General features: G+C 43.1%; 1 protein-coding gene across 1 annotated transcript in view; it reads right to left on the reverse strand.

Annotated features, from left to right (window-relative positions):
* CTNNAL1 (catenin alpha like 1) overlaps positions 1–6,571 on the reverse strand; it is a 72,074-nt gene extending 65,503 nt beyond the window's left edge. Inside the window, exon 1 of the mRNA XM_087721940.1 lies at positions 6,355–6,571. Coding sequence (XP_087578066.1) covers positions 6,355–6,516 — 162 coding nt within the window. The 5' untranslated portion in view covers positions 6,517–6,571. The remainder of the gene's footprint in view (positions 1–6,354) is intronic.
* Between the last annotated feature and the right edge of the window lie 14,683 nt (positions 6,572–21,254).

A 21,254-nucleotide genomic window follows, 5' to 3' on the forward strand; every position in this document is an offset into this window, starting at 1 on the left:
TTATATCACTGACCCATCTGATCTCGGCAAGAGCCGAGATGGCGCAGTGGTTAGGGTGCAGTACTGCGGGCCACTTCAGCTGACTGTTATCTGCAGTTCGGCGGTTCTAATCTCACCGGCTCAGGGTTGACTCAGCCTTCCATCCTTCCGAGGTGGGTGAAATGAGGACCCGGATTGTTGGGGGCAATATGCTGACTCTGTAAACCGCTTAGAGAGGGCTGAAAGCCCTATGAAGCGGTATATAAGTCTAACTGCTATTGCTATTGCTATCTGTATCACCAGCTTCCTTAAAACAAGCTTCTCTCAAACATGAAGGGTATTCGGTTGTCCACCCCTCATAAGCCATCCTTACCACCAGCATCATACTGCCAACATTTAATTAATTTTCAATTCTATTTTTGTTTTACTGAAACAATTATTGCTGTTACAATTTGATTCTTCAGTACATATTGTTCAGGCTCAGATCACAGTAGTTTAAGCATGGCTCGTTTTTTTAAAAAAGAAACATCTCCAAACTATCCACTTATTTCCTCTATTGCAGGAGTGTCAAACTTGTTGTTGACACCTTGTGGTCACGTGATGTATTGCAATTCCCGCCCCCTTTCACTAAATCAGCGGGGGCGTGGCCAGCGCATGACACAACTGGCCCGCAGCCCGCGAGTTGGACAGCTCTATTGCAACTGTTTCCATTCTGGAGACAGGTGGCGGTTTAGAAAGTTACTGCAGGTCATTTTTGGAATTTGTAAAATAAAAGAGATATTTATTTAAGGCCATCTTTGTTTTTAAGATGAACACACTAATCTTCTCTTGAGATTTGGCAATCTCACAAAAAAAAAAATTCATTGTTTTTTTCTTTAAAATAAAAATAAATCCCTAATTTATACGGTAGTCCTCAAAGGTCTTTGAGGATAATACAGTTAATCTATGTAAAAGAAAATACTCAGAATTGCCTCCTATTGTTTCACTATAAACATCAAGGCAATTTTTCTATGATAAAATGCAGAGTAGGACAGTAGAAACTCCACCTTGACCGAATAGTAAGTTCTTCCCAAATATTCCGGCATATACACTCTCTCACTCACTCTCACTCTCACTCTCACTCTCACTCTCACTCCCTCTCTATCTATCTATCTATCTATCTATCTATCTATCTATCTATCTATCATCTATCTATCTATCTATCTATCTATCTATCTATCATCATCTAGAGAGAGAGAGAGAGAGAGAGAGAGAGAGAGAGAGAGAGAGAGACAAGACAAAAAAACAGCTACAAATATCTGCAGCAGAAAAGGAAATGATTTGACAACAGTAATAATTTTACAAAGATCAAGCATCAGATAAAAGTGGCAGGAAGACTGTTGTGATAATTCAGTCAACAGGTGATTAAGACATGCACTGGCTTTATGAGCATATGCTGTAATATTAGACTAGCTGTTCACTGTGGAAGTTCATACAGAGTCTCCCTCTCCTTTATCTTCATCAAAATCCAATAAAGTAGGTTGTGAAGCATAAAGGATCACCCCTATTTTTCCAGTTGCATGATAACAAGAATAGCAAAGGTTTAGATCAGTGTTTCCCAAACTTTTGACATATGCGTACCCCTTCTATAATTTTCGTAACGCTGAGTACCCCTCATAAAAAGCACATTAAACATCTCCGCGGCTCAACGTCAACTGTTAATGTTCCCGCAGTTTAAAAATGGCCGAACCCGAGCTGCGCGAAGGATGCGCAGAAGTTCCCGCCATAATGAGTGGCGATACGATGTACGATGGCCCCAGTTCCCATGTAAAAACGGCGATACGCGCCTATTTCTTTCCTTGTCCTGTGGGCGCAGCTAAGCATGGTGCAGTGGATATTCCCACGTGATCCCCACCAAACTCCGGTTCAACGCGTATCCCCACCAAACTCTTCCCGTACCCCTGGGGGTACTCGTACCACACTTTGGGAATCACTGGTTTAGATCAGTGAGGGGAATAATTCAATTTAATATACATTTAAACTCTAGGCAAATAATCTATATTAGTTATTCTTGCTCTTGTAATCTAGTACAGGTAGTACTCGGTTTACAAAGGTTCATTTAGTGATTGTTCGAAGTTACAAAGGCATTGAAAGTGACTTATGACCATTATGACTGTTGCAGTATCCCCATGATTACATGCTCAAAACTCAGGTGCTTGTAAACTGATTCCTATTTATGATGGCTGCAGTGTTCCGGGGTCATGTGATCACCTTCTATGACAAGCAAAGTCAATGGGAAGCCAGATTCACTTAACCACTCCGTTACTAACTCAACAATTTCAGTAATTCACTTAACAACGCTGGCAAGAAGTCGTAAAATAGGGCAAAGCTCACTTAGCAAATGTTTCACTTAGCAACAGAAGTGTTGGGCTTAATGGTGGTCCTAAGTCAAGGACTACCTGTACTCTACAATTTCAAAAGTAAATTTATTCTGTGCAATTTAGAGCCAAAATTATAGTTGTCTCATGATGATGTTTGGCCTTCTGTGCATTCATATACCGTATTTTTCACTTCATAAGACACCCTTCCCCCCCCCCAAAAAAAGTGGGTGGGAATGCTGTGCATCTTATGAAGCTAAAAATACAGGCCGCCACTGCAGGGTCCTTTTACAGTGCTGAACCCCGCCTCTTCTGTCTTTTTCATTGCCTGTTTTCTTCCTCTAAACTTAGGTGCATCTAATGGTCAGGGGGTTCACCGACAAAAGGGCGACCGACAAAAGCACGCCCGACTAAACCGCGGTGACAATACCGCGAGTTCTGAACTGCGCCGACGAATGAGCGCTGAATCGCGCCAACAGCGCGCTGACAGAAGGGCACTGTAAACCTAACCCTAACGCTAACTCTAACCCTAAACGTAACGCTACCCCTAACTTAAATCGCCCTTCTGTTGACGCGCTGTTATAAATCGCCCTTCTGTCGACGCGCTGTTGTCGACACGCTGTTGTCGGCGCATTGATGACATCACGGTTTTAGCAACACGGTTTTGTCAGCGCGGCTTTGTCATGCGCGCTTTTGTCGGGTCACGTGGTCAGGGGCATCTTACAGTGCGAAAAATATGGTACTTCTATTTTATTTGAACAAGTTCATTTAAATTCAACTTGAATTCCTGGGAAAGCTAAATGCATATTACTTGTTTATTCAGATATACACAGAATGGCTTATTAATTCTAACCTAAAATTATCACTAATGCATCTTGCATTTAATAAAGTACTGGAGTCAAAACCAGAATAAATGGACTACTTTTAAATATTCCTAAATGTTAGCTTTTAAACTATTACTTCAGTTCTTGTTTCAATATTTCTTGATTTCCTATTTTTTCAAAGCCAGTCCCTAAACTATTGAACATTGTGTCTCTTGTCTTAAAGGCGCTTCCAAAATCTTAATGCAAAACATGTTCACTTATTCTGTTTAATTCACTGAAATTCACTCTCAAATATTTCATGCTTCAGAATGCATTGAATGATGTAAACTATTACAACATTTTTACTGGGTCTGGCGCACGTAAGCAAGTAAATAGCTGCTTTTTAATTTACCCATTAGAAAAGGTTTGCATTAAGTACAGTAAAGAAACTTTTGAATAGCTACAGGGAAGTAAATAATCTTTAAAAAAAATGGAACAGCATATTCTATGAGTTTGTTAAACTATTTTTTTAAAATATTTGAATAATTCTAACCATCATTTAGTTTGGAAGCAGCAGAGCAACTTCTGTTTCAAATCATTTCCCCTCATTAACCACAGACCATAAATCCAGAAGAATATATAATCATGTCTTATATGCATTCTGTAAATAAATTGATACAGGGAAAAAAAGTCATAGTAGTTTATCATCCAACATAACCATTAGTCTGTTTAGAATTTTAAAAAAGAACGCTTCATCAAGAATGCCTGTAAAATCCAAATACATTTTTATCAGTTTTTCTCCCAGTTTCCATTCATCCTGGCTTCCAACTGAAATGCCTCAAATTCTGTCCACACCCACAGACTTAACATTCAATAAAATTAAGGCTGCGATTCAGCAAGCTTCTTAGTCCTGCTGAAATGTACTTCCCGAATAGGGATTAATTCAGAAGCAGACTGACTTTCCCAGTTCCTTTGGATAGCCACTGGTGGCCACCAAGCCAAGATGATCAAAATGCTCCCTGTGAAATGAATGAGAACTGCAGATAATGAAGATACCAGAAGCCGACTGACTTTCCCAGTGCCTTTGGATAGCCACTGATGGCCACCAAGCCAAGATGATCAAAATGCTCCTTGTGAAATGAATGAGAACTGCAGATAATGAAGATACCACGACTTCAGCTAGTTCAACCCTTGCATAAATGGCAAGTCTTAATTTGTGTGCTCACAAGTTCCAAACGTATCTTACATTTAACTGGGAAATAAGTTTTACTGGTTCCAAAGGCACAGATTTACCAATACTCCATCGTCTTTCCAGTACATTTTCTCAGAATGGCTCTATTCTAACTTTGTATTTTATAAAGCCGATGGGGCGACTTGAAGAATAACTTCAGAGAGCTGCAGATGAATTGCTCTTATTGAATTTGCTGGATTTTTGGAGGCCGGAGAAGTGCTGCTTTTATAAGATTTACGGGGCGCGCATCGACCTCGATTAAGGTTAACATTCCTGTAATGTATATCCCCCCACCACTCACCCTACTGAGGTTGCGAGTGAAGGCTACAGCGGGATGCGCTGCTAATCCTCCGGAAGGCAGTCAAAATGCTTCCAAGGATTGTTACCAAATGAAAGAACACTCATGGTGATTTGCACGCATAATGCTCAACCACAGCGAGCATATATCCAGTTATGTTTCATGCCAAACCAGCGATGCGATTCTTAAATCTTAAGAACCGATGCACAAAAACTTGCAACCGAACGACGCGCTTGATGAAATGGAGGAGAGTTGTTGTTTTTTTCCCCCCTTGCTTTGTTCTGTACGTGTTGTTTTGTTTAAAAAGAACCAATATATATATATATATTTTAAAAATATATATGCCTCCCATCGCACCCTCCAGCAACCCTCCTGCCTAGGATTGGCAGAGAAATCTTTCTGCCTTCTATTTCCCCCATTACTTATTGGTTTATATAAGTATTAGATTTTAAATCATTATATTCCTTTATGTGGGACATTGGGGGGGGGGGGGTTTGCATTCGTAAGCGATATCTCCTACTCGATTTACAAGAGCTGGCTGGAGAATTCTGAGAGTTGAAGTCCACAAGTCTTAAAAGTTGCCAACTTTGGGAAACCACTGTACTAGAATAACATGAATAATATATTGTTAATATTATGTTTATTATAAACATAAGTAACATACAATAGTAACTGCCTGGTGATGCAGGGGCTAAAGTACCGGATCGCAGGCTAACTCTGCCCACAGCCAGGAGTTTGATCCTGGCGGGGCTCAAGGTTGTCTCAGTTTTCTATCCTTCTGGGGTTGATCAAATGAAGACCAGGCTATCCCAAAGGTGCTTTTTTTCAAAAGGCAACTAGACTTCCTTGGCATTTTTCCTTCAAGACATTTTGCTTCTCATCCAAGAAGCTTCTTCAGTTCCGAAGTGAAGCTGAAGACGAACTTGGGATGAGAAGCAAAGCGTCTCCAAGGAAAAAACACCAATCGAGGTCGATGCGCGCCTTCCAAGGATTACAGTTTTGCGAGGCTGAAAGCAAAACAAAAAAGTTATTTGCACGACTCCTGGGCCCCGAGAGAAAGCCAAAAAAAAACAAAGCACAAAGGCCGGGCTGGAGTTCTAACCGGACCGAAGACCCTCCAGTTTGGAACTCTGGAAACCAAAGTGGTTTGAAGTCGGTTTTCGTTTCCCCCAAAACTTGGGCTCGGGCCAAAACCCAGCCGTTTCCCCCCCAATCGCCCGTTCCGGGAGACGCTTCCTAAGTTCTTTCCGGAGGGAGCGAAAGCAAGCGCGGGAGCGCGCAAAGAGAGGAGGGGAGGGGAGGGGGGGGAAGGAAAGAAAAGGGATTCTTGCTCCAGGCTACTTTAAAATGCTTTTTTTTTTTCTTTAAACCAAAGCAAACACGCGTGAGCGCGCGCGCACATATTGCATCGGTTCTCCCCAACTCCGGTCGCTTTCCCACGACGCCCCGGAGAGGGGGGCGAGTTGGGGCAAGCAAGCAGAGCCCCCCCGAAAAATGCACTTTCCTGGAGAAGCCGTCTGTTTTATAAGGCCGCTCTCCGGAGGGAGCGCGGATCCTATTGCACCCGAAATGGGGCTGGGGGGGTGCAGAGGGCGCGCGGGTATCCTAAGGCTCCTTGCCGGCGAGAGAGAGAAGGAGAAGGACGGAGCGATCGGGTTGAGATCAAGGCTTCCCTTGCCTCCTTACCTGCGCCACGAGCGGCACCAGGGTCTGCTCCACCGAGCGCGAACGGATCTGCAGCCCCAGCATCGGTTCCCAAGCCAGAGCCGGAGCGGGCGGCGAGCGCGGCCACGCGAGTCCGCAGCCGCCGCCGCCGCTGCTGCTGCTAACCCCGGGAAACGCGGCCATTGCTCCGGCGCTGCACAGCTCGCTCTTTTTTCCCGACTCTCCCGCCCGCACGGGACCTGCCGGGGAAGAGGAGGAGGAGGAGGCGGGAGGCGAAGCCGAGGCTCTCTTGCTTTGACTGAGCTCCGCCCGGTCTCCACCTCCTCCTCCGTCTTCCCGCCTTCTGCCCTCGCCCTTCCCTCCAGCTGCAAACGGGACGCGGGTCTCCCCCCTTGGTGTGATCTCGCCGATCCTTCGAGCGGGGAAAATTGCACAGTGCCGTGTTCACTGTTACCAACGTTCAAGCCTCCTGCCGTCTGCTCGTTTTTATTCCACGCACTTCAGGAGCCCCCCAAATCCTAAAGTAAGCAACCAGCTTTGGAGAGCGGCAGCCTTGCAGAAACCGTCAAAACCCAAAACTAAGTTTAAAATTAAACTTGGTCGAGTTTTTAACCTTATTGGGCGCTGCAGCCGGTTAAGTTTGCAACTGACCTGAATAAACTGCGTTTGCGTGAAATGTAAAATTGTGAATTGTGTGAATGTAAAATTCTTGGGGGGGCGCAGATCTTTCTTGCGAAGCGCGTCCGCGCGCGCGTAAACCACGGACAAAAGAATATTCCCTTCCTTTCCATCTGTGCTACTTTCCATTTGGTTGTGCTAAAGTGAGCCGGTGATGGCAGCGCGCTGTGCGGTTCGTTTATTCCAGGGGTGGGTTCCTGCCAGTTCTAACCTCTTCTATAGAAGAGGCTCCACAAATCTACAGTGCCACTAGAACCGGTTCCAGCTCCCCCCCCCCCCGCCCGTCTGCACATCATCAAGATGAAGAGCGAGAGGAGGGATTCTGGGAGTTGAAGTCCACAAGTCTTAAAGCTGTCAAGTTTGAACACCCCTGGGGTTTTTTTTTTCCTAAAGGGTTAGGGGTGCAAGGGTCTTGTAACTTGACAGCTTTAAGACTTACAGTGCTTCAAATGCCAGAGTTCCTGAGCCAACATGACTGGAGGAGGAATTCTGGGAGTTGAAGTCCACATGTCTTAAAGCTGTCAAATTTGAACACCCCTGGGGTGTTTTTTTTTCTAAAGGGTGAGGGGTGCCAGGGTCTTGTAACTTGACAGCTTTAAGACTTACAGTGCTTCAAATGCCAGAGTTTCTGAACCAACATGACTGGAGGAGGAATTCTGGGAATTGAAGTCCACAAGTCTTAAAGCTGTCAAGTTTGAACACCCCTGGGGGTTTTTTCCTAAAGGGTTAGGGATGCAAGGGTCTTGTAACTTGACAGCTTTAAGACTTGCGTGCTTCAAATGCCAGAGTTTCTGAGCCAACATTTTGGTTGCTAAGCAAGAGCATTGTTAAATGAGTTTCACCACATTTTACAAGTTGGCCACACCCACCCAGTCACATGGCTGGCAAGCCACTCCCACCTGGTCACATGACCAGCAAGACACTCCCACAAAACAGGCCACACCTACAGAAGAGGTTCTAAAAAAATTGGAAACCCACCACTGGTTTATTCATTGACTAAATTGCTACACGAAGACAAAAAGAATTATACATAGATAGACAGAATAAATGTCAGGTCATATAGACTAGTATCTACATTGTGTTAAATGTGTGAATGGATTGCTATTTTCGTTCCAACACATTCTTTTGACATGACCTTTTGTACACTTCTAAGTACAGTAACTGAAAAAATATATTAATAAAACACTGATTGGCATATCGGCTTAGCAGATGGGCCAACTGATAGTTGCTACATCGTGTAAACATACTGTTCTGACCCCCCCCCCCCCACATCCCACACCAACACACACTCCGAGCTAAAGATAAGTTGCGGCATTTAATTAACAGACAGACAGGTCCTTGGCAGCAAACTGGCACAGACAAGTTTGGGCAGCAATCCAGCACAGATAAGCTGTGGCAGCAATCCAGCCTGCCAAGCTCACAATAATGTTCTCCGACATTAGTTCCTGTGTTGACTTCTGCAAAAGGGGCTTATGCACAAGCAGTCCTTTTATAGTCTGGAGAGGAGCCTAATAACCACCATCTGAGTGCAATTACCTCCTGTACTTGAGCAACTGTTCCTGACGCCTATAAGCTCTTCGGTGCCGGGCATCCAGGAACAACTCACTGCTGACATCCGGATCACACTCCCTTGCCTCCTCCCCACTGGTCCAAGGCTCAGGCGCCTCCTGGTGGCCAACCAGCCTCTCTGCTCCCTGCTCGGAGTTGGAACCCTGTCCAGGGTCCTCCGCATCCTCCAGAGCCGACTCATAGGGCCCCTAATGTCGGAGAACATTATTGTGAGCTTGGCAGGCTGGATTGCTGCCAAGCCTTATCTGTGCTGGATTGCTGCCAAGGACCTGTCTATCTGTTAATTAAATGCCGTAACTTATCTTTGGCTCGGAGTGTGTGTTAATGTGGGACGAGGGGGGTCAGAACAGATAAGCATGCAGAACTGGAGCCCATAACTACTTGCAACTCTGTGTTCTGGGCCAGCTCAGTGATCAGTGATCTTCAAGCGCAGCCCTATGCAAAGCCCATTGCAGTAGTTCACATACAAGGTAATCAGCTTAAAGAGACTGTGAAAAGGCATTCTTAGTCCATGAAAGGGGGCAGTTGGTGTACCAAATCTGAGCAAAGACCGTCTTGTCCACAGCTGGTCTTCATGTAGGAGCTGTGAATTCAAAGAACCCTCAAATCGTGCCCTGGTTCTATCTGAGAAAATGCAGCCTTTTTCATATCAACGAAAAATTCAAAACTAAGTTGCCTGTCTTCTCAGTGCTGAGTTTAAGCCTATTCTTCTCCACAACAGGCGCTGGGACAAAACCTTGACACCTTCACTTTGTCAGCTTCTGCTTTGCTGTTGCTTCAGCTGCCATGAACCGGGGAGGGAGGGCATGGTATTTGGGTGGGGTTACTCGATGTGCTGGAGGAATGTTCTGGAGTTCTCTGGATGGTCAGACTACGCATGCGTGGGTGTTTCCCGCCTGGACTAACGGCACCGACATTCCATCTTTGTGATGCCTTTTGAAGTTATCTCACACCTGACACTTGAAGGACTTATGATTGGACTAGGCCTATGATGCCAGGGGGTGTGGAATGGGCTATTCTATATATCAACTGCTTTCGCGCCTAATTAATCAGACTTCGCTATGCAACCGCTCTTTAACCATTTTTAATTAGTAAAAGTACATTTGATTTTCCACGTATGGAGTCTCATGGTTTTTCTTTCCTAATTATTAAATGGAGAGGTGCTGACAAACTTCTTGACTCATGATACAGATATACAGCTGGATAACATCAGCATACTGAATGTAAAGAGGCACATGATTGAAATCATAAAGCCTAATTCTATGCATCTTTGGAAATAAGATTAATTGCATTCAGTAAGTCTTTCTCACCAGTAAACGTATGTAGGGTTGGGGGTTTTAGGATTCAGTTATTAGATAGTTTTACCTGAAATAGATGTTTTAATGCAGTTATGATAATTCAAGTTTTATTGTGGCTCATTATTCTTGTTGTAAATTATTTCACGGTTATAAAGAGGGATTCGTATGTTTTTAAGAAGAGCAAAAAAAAAAAGGTTTAAAAAAATTAAAAAGAAATATTAACTATTACAAATGTGTAGTTATTCCTAAAACCTGCTATAACATAGGAGGGCTTAAGCCTCAGGCACGTGTGAAGTACGTGGAGATCCTCATAATGTAAATGCCTGTAATATTAAGCCCTCTTATCTTGACACGCTTTTGCTCAGAATACCACTGGAAGGGGCTAAAATTAAGTAGCATTTGTCACAGAACATGGCAGCTACCGGTTGATCTTAGTGATTCCCAAAAGCTAAGTAGAGTCAGATCAAGTTAATACTTGGATGAGAAATCTCTGGCCTGAAGATTAGACTGGAAGGAATACAAAAATATTCCAGAAGCAGAGAGTGGTGAGCCTGCTTCTAGACTGCTTTCAAGGAGAATGCATGAGTTACCTAGTTACTTTTATCTAATGTCAGTTTTTTTGTTTAAGAGCAGCTATTTTAATATTTGGAGAGGTTGTGAATGCATCGGAAAAAGGTGGGATCTGCTGTTGATACTTGATGTTCCTATCATTACAATCCCATTGCAGAGCTGAAGGAACAGTACTTAATTAGGCAACATACATACCGGCAGTACATTCATATCATTTTGAACCATGCTATTTGTTGAAATGCAATTACTTATTCAGCTGCTGGTCATCACATTTTTTATTGATTTTATTGATTTGATTTATTGCATTTCTATGCCGCCCTATTCCCAGAGGGACTCAGGGCAGCTCACAAACCAAAGTAAGGGGGGGAGATACAAACAGGAGGAAAAACAACGGACAAACAACTACAACAATTTAAAAAATAATCAACAACCACACAATTCGAGCGGGGAACGGGGAACTCGTCAGCCCCAGGCCTGTCGGAACAGCCAGGTTTTAAGGGCTTTGCGGAAAGCCTGAAGGGTGGTGAGGGTCCGAATCTCCATGGGGAGCTCGTTCCAGAGGGCCGGAGCAGCCACAGAGAAGGCCCTCCTCCGGGTGGTAGCCAATCGGCATTGGCCGATAGATGGAATTCGGAGGAGGCCTAGTCTGGGGATCTAATAGGTCTATTGGAGGTGATTGGCAGCAGGCGGTCTCTCAAGTACGTATATCATTATATTAAAACTTTAAGATAAAAGATAAAATCTGAACTAAAGAACTAATATTTAGAATGAACAGAAAAAAAGGAAATACGGAAAAGTTGAAACTAGAAAAAATGAAAAGAAGAAAGAAAAATTTAAAGAACTGACTTGATTTTCTTGTACAGTAGCTATAAATGTAGTTTAGCCTCTTACCCTATGGTTACAGAATTGTAAGACATTTTTTCTGTAATTTTTAAATATTTTTAATCATCAAAACTTTGTTTAACAGCTTTATTATGCTGTTATTATATTATGATTTATAATGTCATTGTCAGCGTTCCAAGTATCATGTAGAATTAAATCAGAGACCAAGGCAAAACTATCCTTAAAGTTCCAGTTTAATAAATCAGACATCTTGGCATTATGTTATGGAGTCCCATTACTGGAAATGACATCAGAATTCCACCCAGTTAAAAGTTCATGATCTTGTCCCTACACCCACAATCCATCACATGGTCCAATCTTCTACTTCCACGCTGGCGTCTCCACCCAGCTGCTTCCGGTCAGGTGTCAAAGTATGGAGACAAAGGATGACCTTGGCTTCTAGTAAAGAATGACAACAATATATTCCACAATCCTACTCCTTCTATTCCCCCCTCCCATCGACTATGCTAATGAAACAGCATAATGAAATAAGAGAATGTGTGGGAGGCCAAAATTTTAAAACGAATATAATTGCAGGCCTGACAGTCATAATAGTAATTTATACACACTGATGTTTAAAAATTTGTTCCATGTTTATGAAGATATAACGTCAAAATTTCATTTTTTCTGTTTCAAACAAACCAACAAGCTAAGAAAGGCTTCCAATCGGGATTATTGTTGCTACTTTCTCACAGTACTTGGAGGCTTTGGGGGTCTGGATGAGGGACGACAGATTTCAGCTGAACTCTGGTAAGACTGAATGGCTTTGGTTATGTGGAACATCAGTTTCTGGGACTTTAACTTCTTTAGCTCTGGATGGGTGGCATTTCCTAGTGCGCAATTTTGGGATTCTCCTGGACTCATGACTCCAGTTCAATGAGCTTGTGACAGTTGTAGCTAGGGACCTGTTATGGCCCACCAAGTGCCAGTGGAGCTGGCAGCAGATTCAGACAATGAGGTTGAGGAGGAACTTGGGCCGGTCCTGTAGTCTAGCAATGGTCTGATCGATGCTCTACATCAGAAGCAGAGATAGAGCCAGGGCCGTTGGACAGTTCCCAGCTGCCTTCGGAGTTGGAGATGGGTGGGGAGAAAGAACAGCTGGGGCCTGTTACAGATGCCCGTATGAGCAGAGCTGTCAGGAGTGGAGAACAACCGAGTACCAGGAGCTGACTCAGAAAGAAAGGCACATGTGGACGCTGAGTGGCCCCTCCCTGGCTGGGGAATAAATGGAAGCAAAAGGGGAGTGGTCTTGTGGGAAACAACCATTCGATTTATTTAGGAAGATTTGCTCATTGTGATTCGTGTCTCAGAGACTGTTTGCGAGAGTTTGATTTACAGCTTTGTGGCTGGAAGCTCCCGGCCTGGCAATTATCCAAGAACTGATAAGGTCTGTAGGTCAGTTAACCCTTGGAAGAATTATTGCCTGGACTTTTTTTGTGTGTGAATGCATGAATTCACAGTAGTTAAATAAAGAGGGTTTTTTTGGGGGGACAAGGGGTTCTATTTCTTGGTTCTGCTAAGGCTGGGTCAGAACAGCACCACTTCATTTTGTACCCCCATTGCACCCTTTCCTGGATTGGAAGTACTACATTCAGTCAATCAAGCCCCGGTCATCATAGACTTCGACTATTGCAACACGCTGTACACGGGGCTATCCTTCAAGAATACCCGGAAGCTTCAGCTGGTTCAGATTGCATGGGCAGTTCTTGGGGTCCCCGGATGGCTCACTGTTCTGAACTACACGGGTTGCCAGTTTGCTTGCTGGTCCAATTCAATGTGTTGGCTATCACTTTAAAGCCTTTTATGGGTCCAGGTTGTTTGAGGAGCTGTCTCATTTGGATGGGATTAGCCCAGGGGTGGGTTCCGGCCAGTTCTAGCCTCTTCTATAGAAGAGGTTCCACAAATCTACAGTGCCGTTTAGAAGCGGTTCCAGCTCCCTCCCCTCCCGCCCGTCCGCATATCATCAAGATGAAGAGCGAGAGGAGGAATTCTGGGAGTTGAAGTCCACAAGTCTTAAAGCTGTCAAGTTTGAACACCCTTGGGGTTTTTTTTCCTAAAGGGTTAGGGGTGCAAGGGTCTTGTAACTTGGTTCACCGACAAAAGGGCGACTGACAAAAGCACGCCCGCCAAAACCGCAGTGACAAAACCATGAGTTCTAAACCGCGCCGACGAATGAGTGCTGAAGCGCGCCGACAACAGCGCCCTGACAGAAGGGCGCTCTAAACCTAACCCTAAACCTAACCCTAACCCAAACCCTAACCCTAACCCTAACCCTAACCCTAACCCTAACCCTAACCCTAACCCATAACCCTAAACCTAACCCTAAGCCTAACCATAACCCTGACCCTGACCCTAACCCTTACCTTAACTTAAATCGAGTTTCTGTCGGCACGCTGTTGTCGGCGCACTGTTGTCGGCGCACTGTTGTCGGCGCATTGATGATGTCACGGATTTAGTGCCGCGATTTTGTCGGCGTGCTTTTGTCGTGTGCACATTTGTCAAGTCACGTTGTAACTTGACAGCTTTAAGACTTGCGTGCTTCAAATGCCAGAGTTCCTGAAGCCAACATTTTGGTTGCTAAGCAAGAGCGTTGTTAAGTGAGTTTCACCACATTTTACAAGCTGGCCACGCCCACCCAGTCACATGGCTGGCAAGCCACTCCCACCCAGTCACTGGCAAGCCACCCCCTGACTGGCAAGCCACTCCCACAAAGCAGGCCACACCTACAGAAGAGGTTCTAAAAAATTTTGAAACCCACCACTGGATTAGCCCACCCTACCCATGCTGCCAGAAGAGGCATGCCACCGATCCCATTATTTAAGGAATTTCAGGTGGCAGATCCAGAAGAGCCTTTTCAACTCTGGCTTCCACCCTCTGGAAAATTACACTCCCCAAGGTGAGATTCACACCTGTTCTTTTGGTCATCCGAAAGGGCTTGAAGACATGACTCTGCCAACTGCCCTGGGATCCAAGGTGCACGTGGCATTCTGGAAGTGGCTAATGAATTAAATAACATCCACTTCCTCTCTATGGAGACCTTGCTCCCTTCTTCTCCATCTTGTTCAATTTAATTTTAACCGAACTTTAATTGTAAGATCTCTATTTATTGTTTTAATGTTTTATGTGGCATTTTTATGGAATGAGCGTAAGCCACCTAGAGTCGCCATTGGCAAGATGGGCAGCATATAAGTTTAATAATGAAATAAATTGTATTTGGATGTCTTTAATTAAAACTGTCAATTGGACCATTTTGGTAAGTTCTATATCATCTTCATCATCCATTCCTCTATTGTGGGTAAGGTCAAATATTTCCACCATTGTGCATATAGTAGTCTTGTTGTAATTGTAATTTACAAAAAACAAAATCAGTTTCTTTTCCAAACGTTTATCCCTCAATCCCAAAGGAAAGGTTTATGGTTCTAAATGCTTATTAATCTTTAAAATCTTCTCTATTGGTATATGTAATTGAGTTCATTTTAAAGGTTTTTTTACATGTACACCAAGCGTGACAAAATGTCTCTTCTTGTTTATTATATTTCTAGCATGAATCTGAAGTACTTCTATATATTATAGATAGTTTTTTCAACAATACGTCATTTTATAAAAATTGTATTTCAGACTAAATGTAAATTTCTATGCTTTCGGCCACATATTCTCCCCACTGTTCCATTTGCATTTTATTACCAAAGTTTTAGCTCACTTTATCACACATTCTTTCACTTGTTCTGTTACAAATTTCAATAAAAGTTTATACATTTCAGCAATAACATATTCATTATTTAACTACAACTGGGTTTCAGATTCAGTCTTACAATGTTCAAGCCTAAAAATTATTTGGTCTACTTTATTTTTCCCCCTAATAATTGTACATAAGAAAAACAGGCACATGTATATCCTTCTACCACCAACTCTTCCCTTGTTTTTACATTTTCCTTGACATTAATTATCATAATAAGGCAGAATCTACTAATATTGACAGATATGAGAGGCCGGTGTTAAATTTAAATGGCAGAAGCATTGTTTTTAGTTTTAGCAATAGCAATAGCAATAGCAGTTAGACTTATATACCGCTTCATAGGGCTTTCAGCCCTCTCTAAGCGGTTTACAGAGTCAGCATATTGCCCCCACTGTCTGGGTCCTCATTTCACCCACCTCGGAAGGATGGAAGGCTGAGTCAACCTTGAGCCGGTGAGATTTGAACTGCCGAACTGCAGATAGCAGTCAGCTGAAGTGGCCTGCAGTACTGCACTCTAACCACTGCGCCACCTTGGCTCCCGGTTTTAGTGCCAGCTGAGGATTCTGCTCTTGGGTGTATTAGTGTTTTTAGTGCAAAGACACAATAATGAAACTATACTTGGACAATGTTGTCAATACCCCACAATAGCCATCAGTCCAAATGCCCAGGAGCTGCCTTCATCAAGGGCATCCAATGATCCATTGAATTCTAGAACAGCCTTTCTCAATCTGGGGAGTCAAACGTTTTGGACTAGAACAGCTACTGTGCAAGTGGATCTCTTAGGTGCTGGCAAGATTAATTGTAAATTAATCCAACACTTTGAGGTGGTATCAAGTTAAGGTCGACTGGTCTGCAATACACTGTCTGCTCTTTTGCACAAAAAGCTTACCAATCTGATAATGTTAGGTATTGAATATGAAATTTTCTACAGAAGCAAAAATTGTTTCCTTCATCTCACAGTACATGCATAAATTGTATGCGGAATTGTTGGGGGGAAGAACAGAACACCTTCACTAGAATTATCTTTCCAATTTTAGGCAAATAATAATACACAACAGCTAGATCCCTTGTTTAAGTACACAAAATAATTCAATAAAGATAAAATAAAAGTTGACATCTACTGGCTACAATCACTGCGATGACCAAGTTGCTGCAATGATTCATTGGAAACTTTGCCAGGGGTTTAGATTTGGATGTAGTAAAAACTCTTGTAACCATCAAGTTGAGAAGATTTTGGAAAATGATCAGATAAGGTCTTATGTGACTTGAAGACCCAAGCATCTTGTTCATAACATGCATGAAACAACATTGAAAATAAGAAAGTGGTTCATTGATGTTGATATTCTGGGTGATGCTAGGATTGAGGAAAAATTATTGGGTGGAGGGGGGATGAAATACCAAGACTTGAGATAGAAGTTGGATGCTTAGGGAAAAAGAAATCCATTCTACCAATCATGATTGGAGACTTCAGAGTGATACTTAGAAGACTTTCTCAATATTTTCAAATATTTAATTTATCAGACCTGGACACTTTAATACTTGCACAAACATTTTACACAAAACAGCTGGGAACTGCCTTTATTCTTTGATGTTGCTTTAGTAATTCTTAGGACCTCGGTTAGCATTTGAAGTATAAATTTCCACCAGTCTTAGACTGTGAATCTAACTGTAGATTACTCATACATAATAATTTGTTAAACTAATATAATTTTGGGATCAATAATGTAGTAGAAAGTGGCACTGAGTTAAAGGAGGGAGAAGTAAAGAGAGAAATCAGCACTGCTGAAGGAAGAGGTCCAGAAAACACCCTCCCTACATCTTCACACCATTTATCTGACAGTAATTCAGAGTGTGCTTTAATCTGGCAAGATCCTTATCTATGGGCAAACAGCAATACAGAATCTACTTGAGCAATTCATTGTGTCCTTGGTTTCCTGACACATATTGTAGCCTTCTTAGCACAAACATAACAAGAGTCATTCTAAGAGGAAATAGGGAAAGCCCGTTCCATTCCAACCTGGTCAAAATTCAACCTGCATAGAAACTAGTCACTTATGTTCTTGGGAATTCCTTTTACGTAGACATGTTAATTGTACATTTGGAACCACGGGGATTTAGGGAATTAAGGAACCTCTCCTCAATACTTGCTCAGAAAATGTATTCGCTGTGTGGGCATTATTCAAAAAAGCAATTAGTAAAAATTAGCATATGTTGCCAGTTTACTTAGTTGGTGTATATACATATAAACACCCGAAAAGCAATACACAAACAAACCCCTATCCTTTCTTTTCTGGATTGAATTTAGAAAGCATTAACCTTGTTTTCAAGAACGTTTCAAGGCGTAAAGTCACCAACATTATTAGGTTCCACCACAAATGCGCGCACAACAAAAGCGCGCCTGACTAAACCGCGGTGTCTAAAGCGCAGTGACAAAACCGCGTGACTAATTAGCGACTAATTAGCCCTAAAGCACGCCGACAGAAGCGCGCCGACAGAAGCACGCTGTAACGTAACCCTCAACCTAACCCTCAACCTAACCCTCAACCTAATCCTCAACCTAACCCTCAACCTAACCCTAAACCTAACCCTCAACCTAACCCTAAACCTAACCCTAAACCTAACCCTAAACCTAACTGTAAATTTTACCTTAAATGAAATCGCGCTTCTGTCGGCGCGGTGTTGTCGGCGTGCTGTTGTCGGTGCGCTTTTGAAATTGCGGTTTTAGCGCAGCGGTGTTGTCGCGCTTTTGACGGGTCACGCATTATTAAAGTCACATATTCTGCTAAAGAAGATAACAGCACCAATTGCTTTAAGCCAGTCTTATGTCTTCATTCATTATTAGATCTGTAGAAATATAAATGGATGCAGGCTGTTCTCAAGAGTTTCGTTGATATTTGATGATTTCATACAAGTGATCATACTTCGAACATTAATGGCTTTTACTATAGGAGTTATTTTTGGATATCTTACTAACCATCAAGGTGTCCAATCCATATGAATTAAGAACCCTAGTTACCGTTTTAATTACCGTTTTTGTTTCAGTTTTAGTTAATTAATCAGGTTTTTGTTTCCGTGTTTTTCTAACTCTCATTTTTTATTCACCAGAAAAAAAAAAACAGGGAAAGGGGGGAAAAGGCAGAATAGTCATGAATGCTTTTTGACTTATAGTGCTGGTAGCTATCTGTTGTGGCCCAGCAGGAGCCATTGGAGCTGCCACCAGACTCCGACAGCGACGGGCCCTATGAGTCAGCTCTGGAGGATGTGGAGGACCCTGGACAGGGTTCCGACTCCGAGCAGGGTGCAGAGAAGCTGGTTGGCCACCAGGAGGCGCCTGAGCCTTGGACCAGTGGGGAGGAGACAAGGGAGAGTGAGCCGGACGCCAGCAGTGAGTTGTTCCTGGATGCACGGCACCGAAGAGCTAATAGGCGCCAGGAACAGTTGCGCAGTTACAGGAGGTAATTGCACTCAGCTGGTGGTCATTAGGCTCCTCTCCAGATTATAAAAAGACTGCTTGTGCACACACCCCTCTTGCAGAAGTCAACGCAGGAATTAATGTCGGAGAACATGATTGTGAGTTTGGTAGGTTGGATTGCTGCCAGGGCATATCTGTGCTGGATTGCTGCCCAAGCTTGTCTGTGCCAGTTTGCTGCCAAGGACCTGTCTGTCTGTTAATTAAATGCCGTAACTTATCTTTGGCTCGGAGTGTGTGTTGGTGTGGGACAAGGGGGGGTCAGAACAGATAAGCACACAGAGCTGAAGCCCATAACTACTTGCAACTCTATGTTCTGGGCCAGCTGCATCATCTTAGTGATCTTCAAGGGCAGCCCTGTGCAAAGCCCATTACGGTAGTTCACATGCAAGATAATCAGCTTAAAGAGACTGTGAAAAGCCATATAAACCTGAGGGCCTTTGTTCCAGCATCATATATTATTAAAAATCAACTGCGGGTGGGTGGGAATGAGGAATGAAAGCACTGGGGGCACTAGAAAAGGCAAGTGACTTGATAGGATGCGTTGATGGATCACTTAGGATATCTTTCTCAGGATTTCCTGAGATTGTTCTCCCCATCCTCCCTGATGATTGGGTTGTTGGCAAACAGATTATTGTTAGAAAGATCTTAAGATCCTTTTCAGAGAACTTTCGCTTATACCAAGGACTAAGATGTATAGTAGTTCTAGGAAAGCACAAAATTCCTGGAAGAGCTAAGGTTTTTTTTACTTTAACTTACTTCTGTACCAGAGGTGGGATCCTACCAGTTCGCACCTATTCGGTAGAGCCGGTTCGTCAAATCTACCAAACCAGTTAGAAGAGGTTCCACTAGTGGACCCGGAAAGCAGGCCACACCTACAGAAGAGGTTCCAAAAATTTTTGAAACCCACCACTGGTCCTTGGATACGATTATTCTACACTATCATGCTCATATTTATAAAACTCAGTGCCTCTGTGAAAGGTAAGGATGACTACTGCGTTTGTGGTGCAATCAGAACATTGCGTGTGTTGAAGTTGTTTTAACGCAAACCAAAGATGCCCTTTAAAAAACAAGTTTACGTCATATTCTTATGCATGCCAGTGCGGTGTGTGAGGTAATTAAAGGTGGTTCTGACAAGTGTCGTCGGCATCTTCATATCCAGTTCCATGGGTGGCAAGCCACTCCCATCCGGTCACATGGGCAGCAAGCCACTCCCACAAAGGCGGCCACACCCACAGAGTAGGTTCGAACAATTTTTGAAACCCACCACTGTTCTATACATAAACCCTACGTTCATTAGATTAAGCCATATGGCAGCATCTTGTTAAGCCTGCCTGGAGTTGGAAGTTAATCAGGATTGGAGCTGGTTAATACTTGAGAGACCACTGGAATTCCAGAGTTGTTGGGTTAATCGAGAAGCTTTTAAAAAAAAAAACATCTTGGAAGAAATAGTGGAAAACTTTCATATTGCTGCCATGAAAACATGATATGTAAAGGTTTTGTTACAATCTTGGACCCAAATAAGCACAATCAAAAAACATATAACGCCTGATGCTATGCTTTACATTTCATAGTGTTGGAAGAAATGTCTTTCTTGGTTCAGTTCCAAGTGGGGAAAAAGACACTGGGAACATGGAGGCTGCTTGGAAAGATGGTTTAATGGTGGAAAGGACCACATGGTTTGAGCTCCTGAACAGAAAAGGGGGAGTCACATGCTTCAAGATATTGGGTGAAGAAGAAAAAAGAGGGAGGCTGAAAATTCCTGGTTTTATGCTTTCTCTGGCCTTTGATCTTGATCTTTTATTCTGATTGGTTGTCAGACTCCCATAGGGCCATGCAGGGGCAACTCTGTAGACTGTGCTTTGAGTCCAGGTTTGGCTGTCTTGCTGGCTAATGTAATTTTCCCAGGTGCCTTGTGGTGAGTTTCTGTAGAAGGCTAATCCTACCTTTGTTATGTAGACTAGCTCAGTCTTTAATGGCTGATTGACAAAGTCGGGTGGGTGGGTGGGTGGAGGGGGCAGGAAGCTGCAGGGAGCTACTTTGTCTTTAAAAACATGTTTCTCCCTTTTCACATTCAGGGAAATATAATATTTTGCCTTCTTAATATTTCCCAGGATATTTCAGTTTTCTAGCAGAGGGGTGGGTTTTAATTTCCTACTATAGTTACAGCCATAGTAGTATGCTTACTACTGGCTGTTTAAACGCAGCAATCAAAAACAAATCCATAATACAAATCTAAAACATTCGTATGAAGGATTAAAAAGGCAATCACACAAACTTTTGCAACCATCCTAGAAGTTGTCATTAACATACTGTATAGATGGGAATGAAAAGAACAGAATATTTGGATTTCTATGAGATTGATGTGACACAATTGGATCCTTATGCAAAGAAAGATAAAAACGTACATGGATAGAGAGATGTGGTGGGTTTCAAAAATTGTTGGAACCTACTCTGTGGGTGTGGCCTCCTTTGTGGGAGTGGCTTGCCACCCATGTGACCAGATGGGAGTGGCTTGCCGCCCATGTGACCGGATATGAAATTATGAATTAGTACTTAGGTCGGTCCAAATAGCTGTTCAGAAACTCTGGCATTGAAGCATGCAAGTCTTAAAGCTGTCAAGTTACAAGATCCTTGCCAGTGGTGGGTTTCAAAAAATTTTGGAACCTCTTCTGTAGGTGTGGCCTGCTTTCCGGGTCCACTGGTGGAACCTCTTCTA

Source organism: Thamnophis sirtalis, unplaced genomic scaffold (assembly GCF_051295495.1).
Source record: "Thamnophis sirtalis isolate CommonGarterSnake01/CBP01778 unplaced genomic scaffold, rThaSir2_p1.2 scaffold_8, whole genome shotgun sequence".
NCBI lineage: Eukaryota > Metazoa > Chordata > Lepidosauria > Squamata > Natricidae > Thamnophis > Thamnophis sirtalis.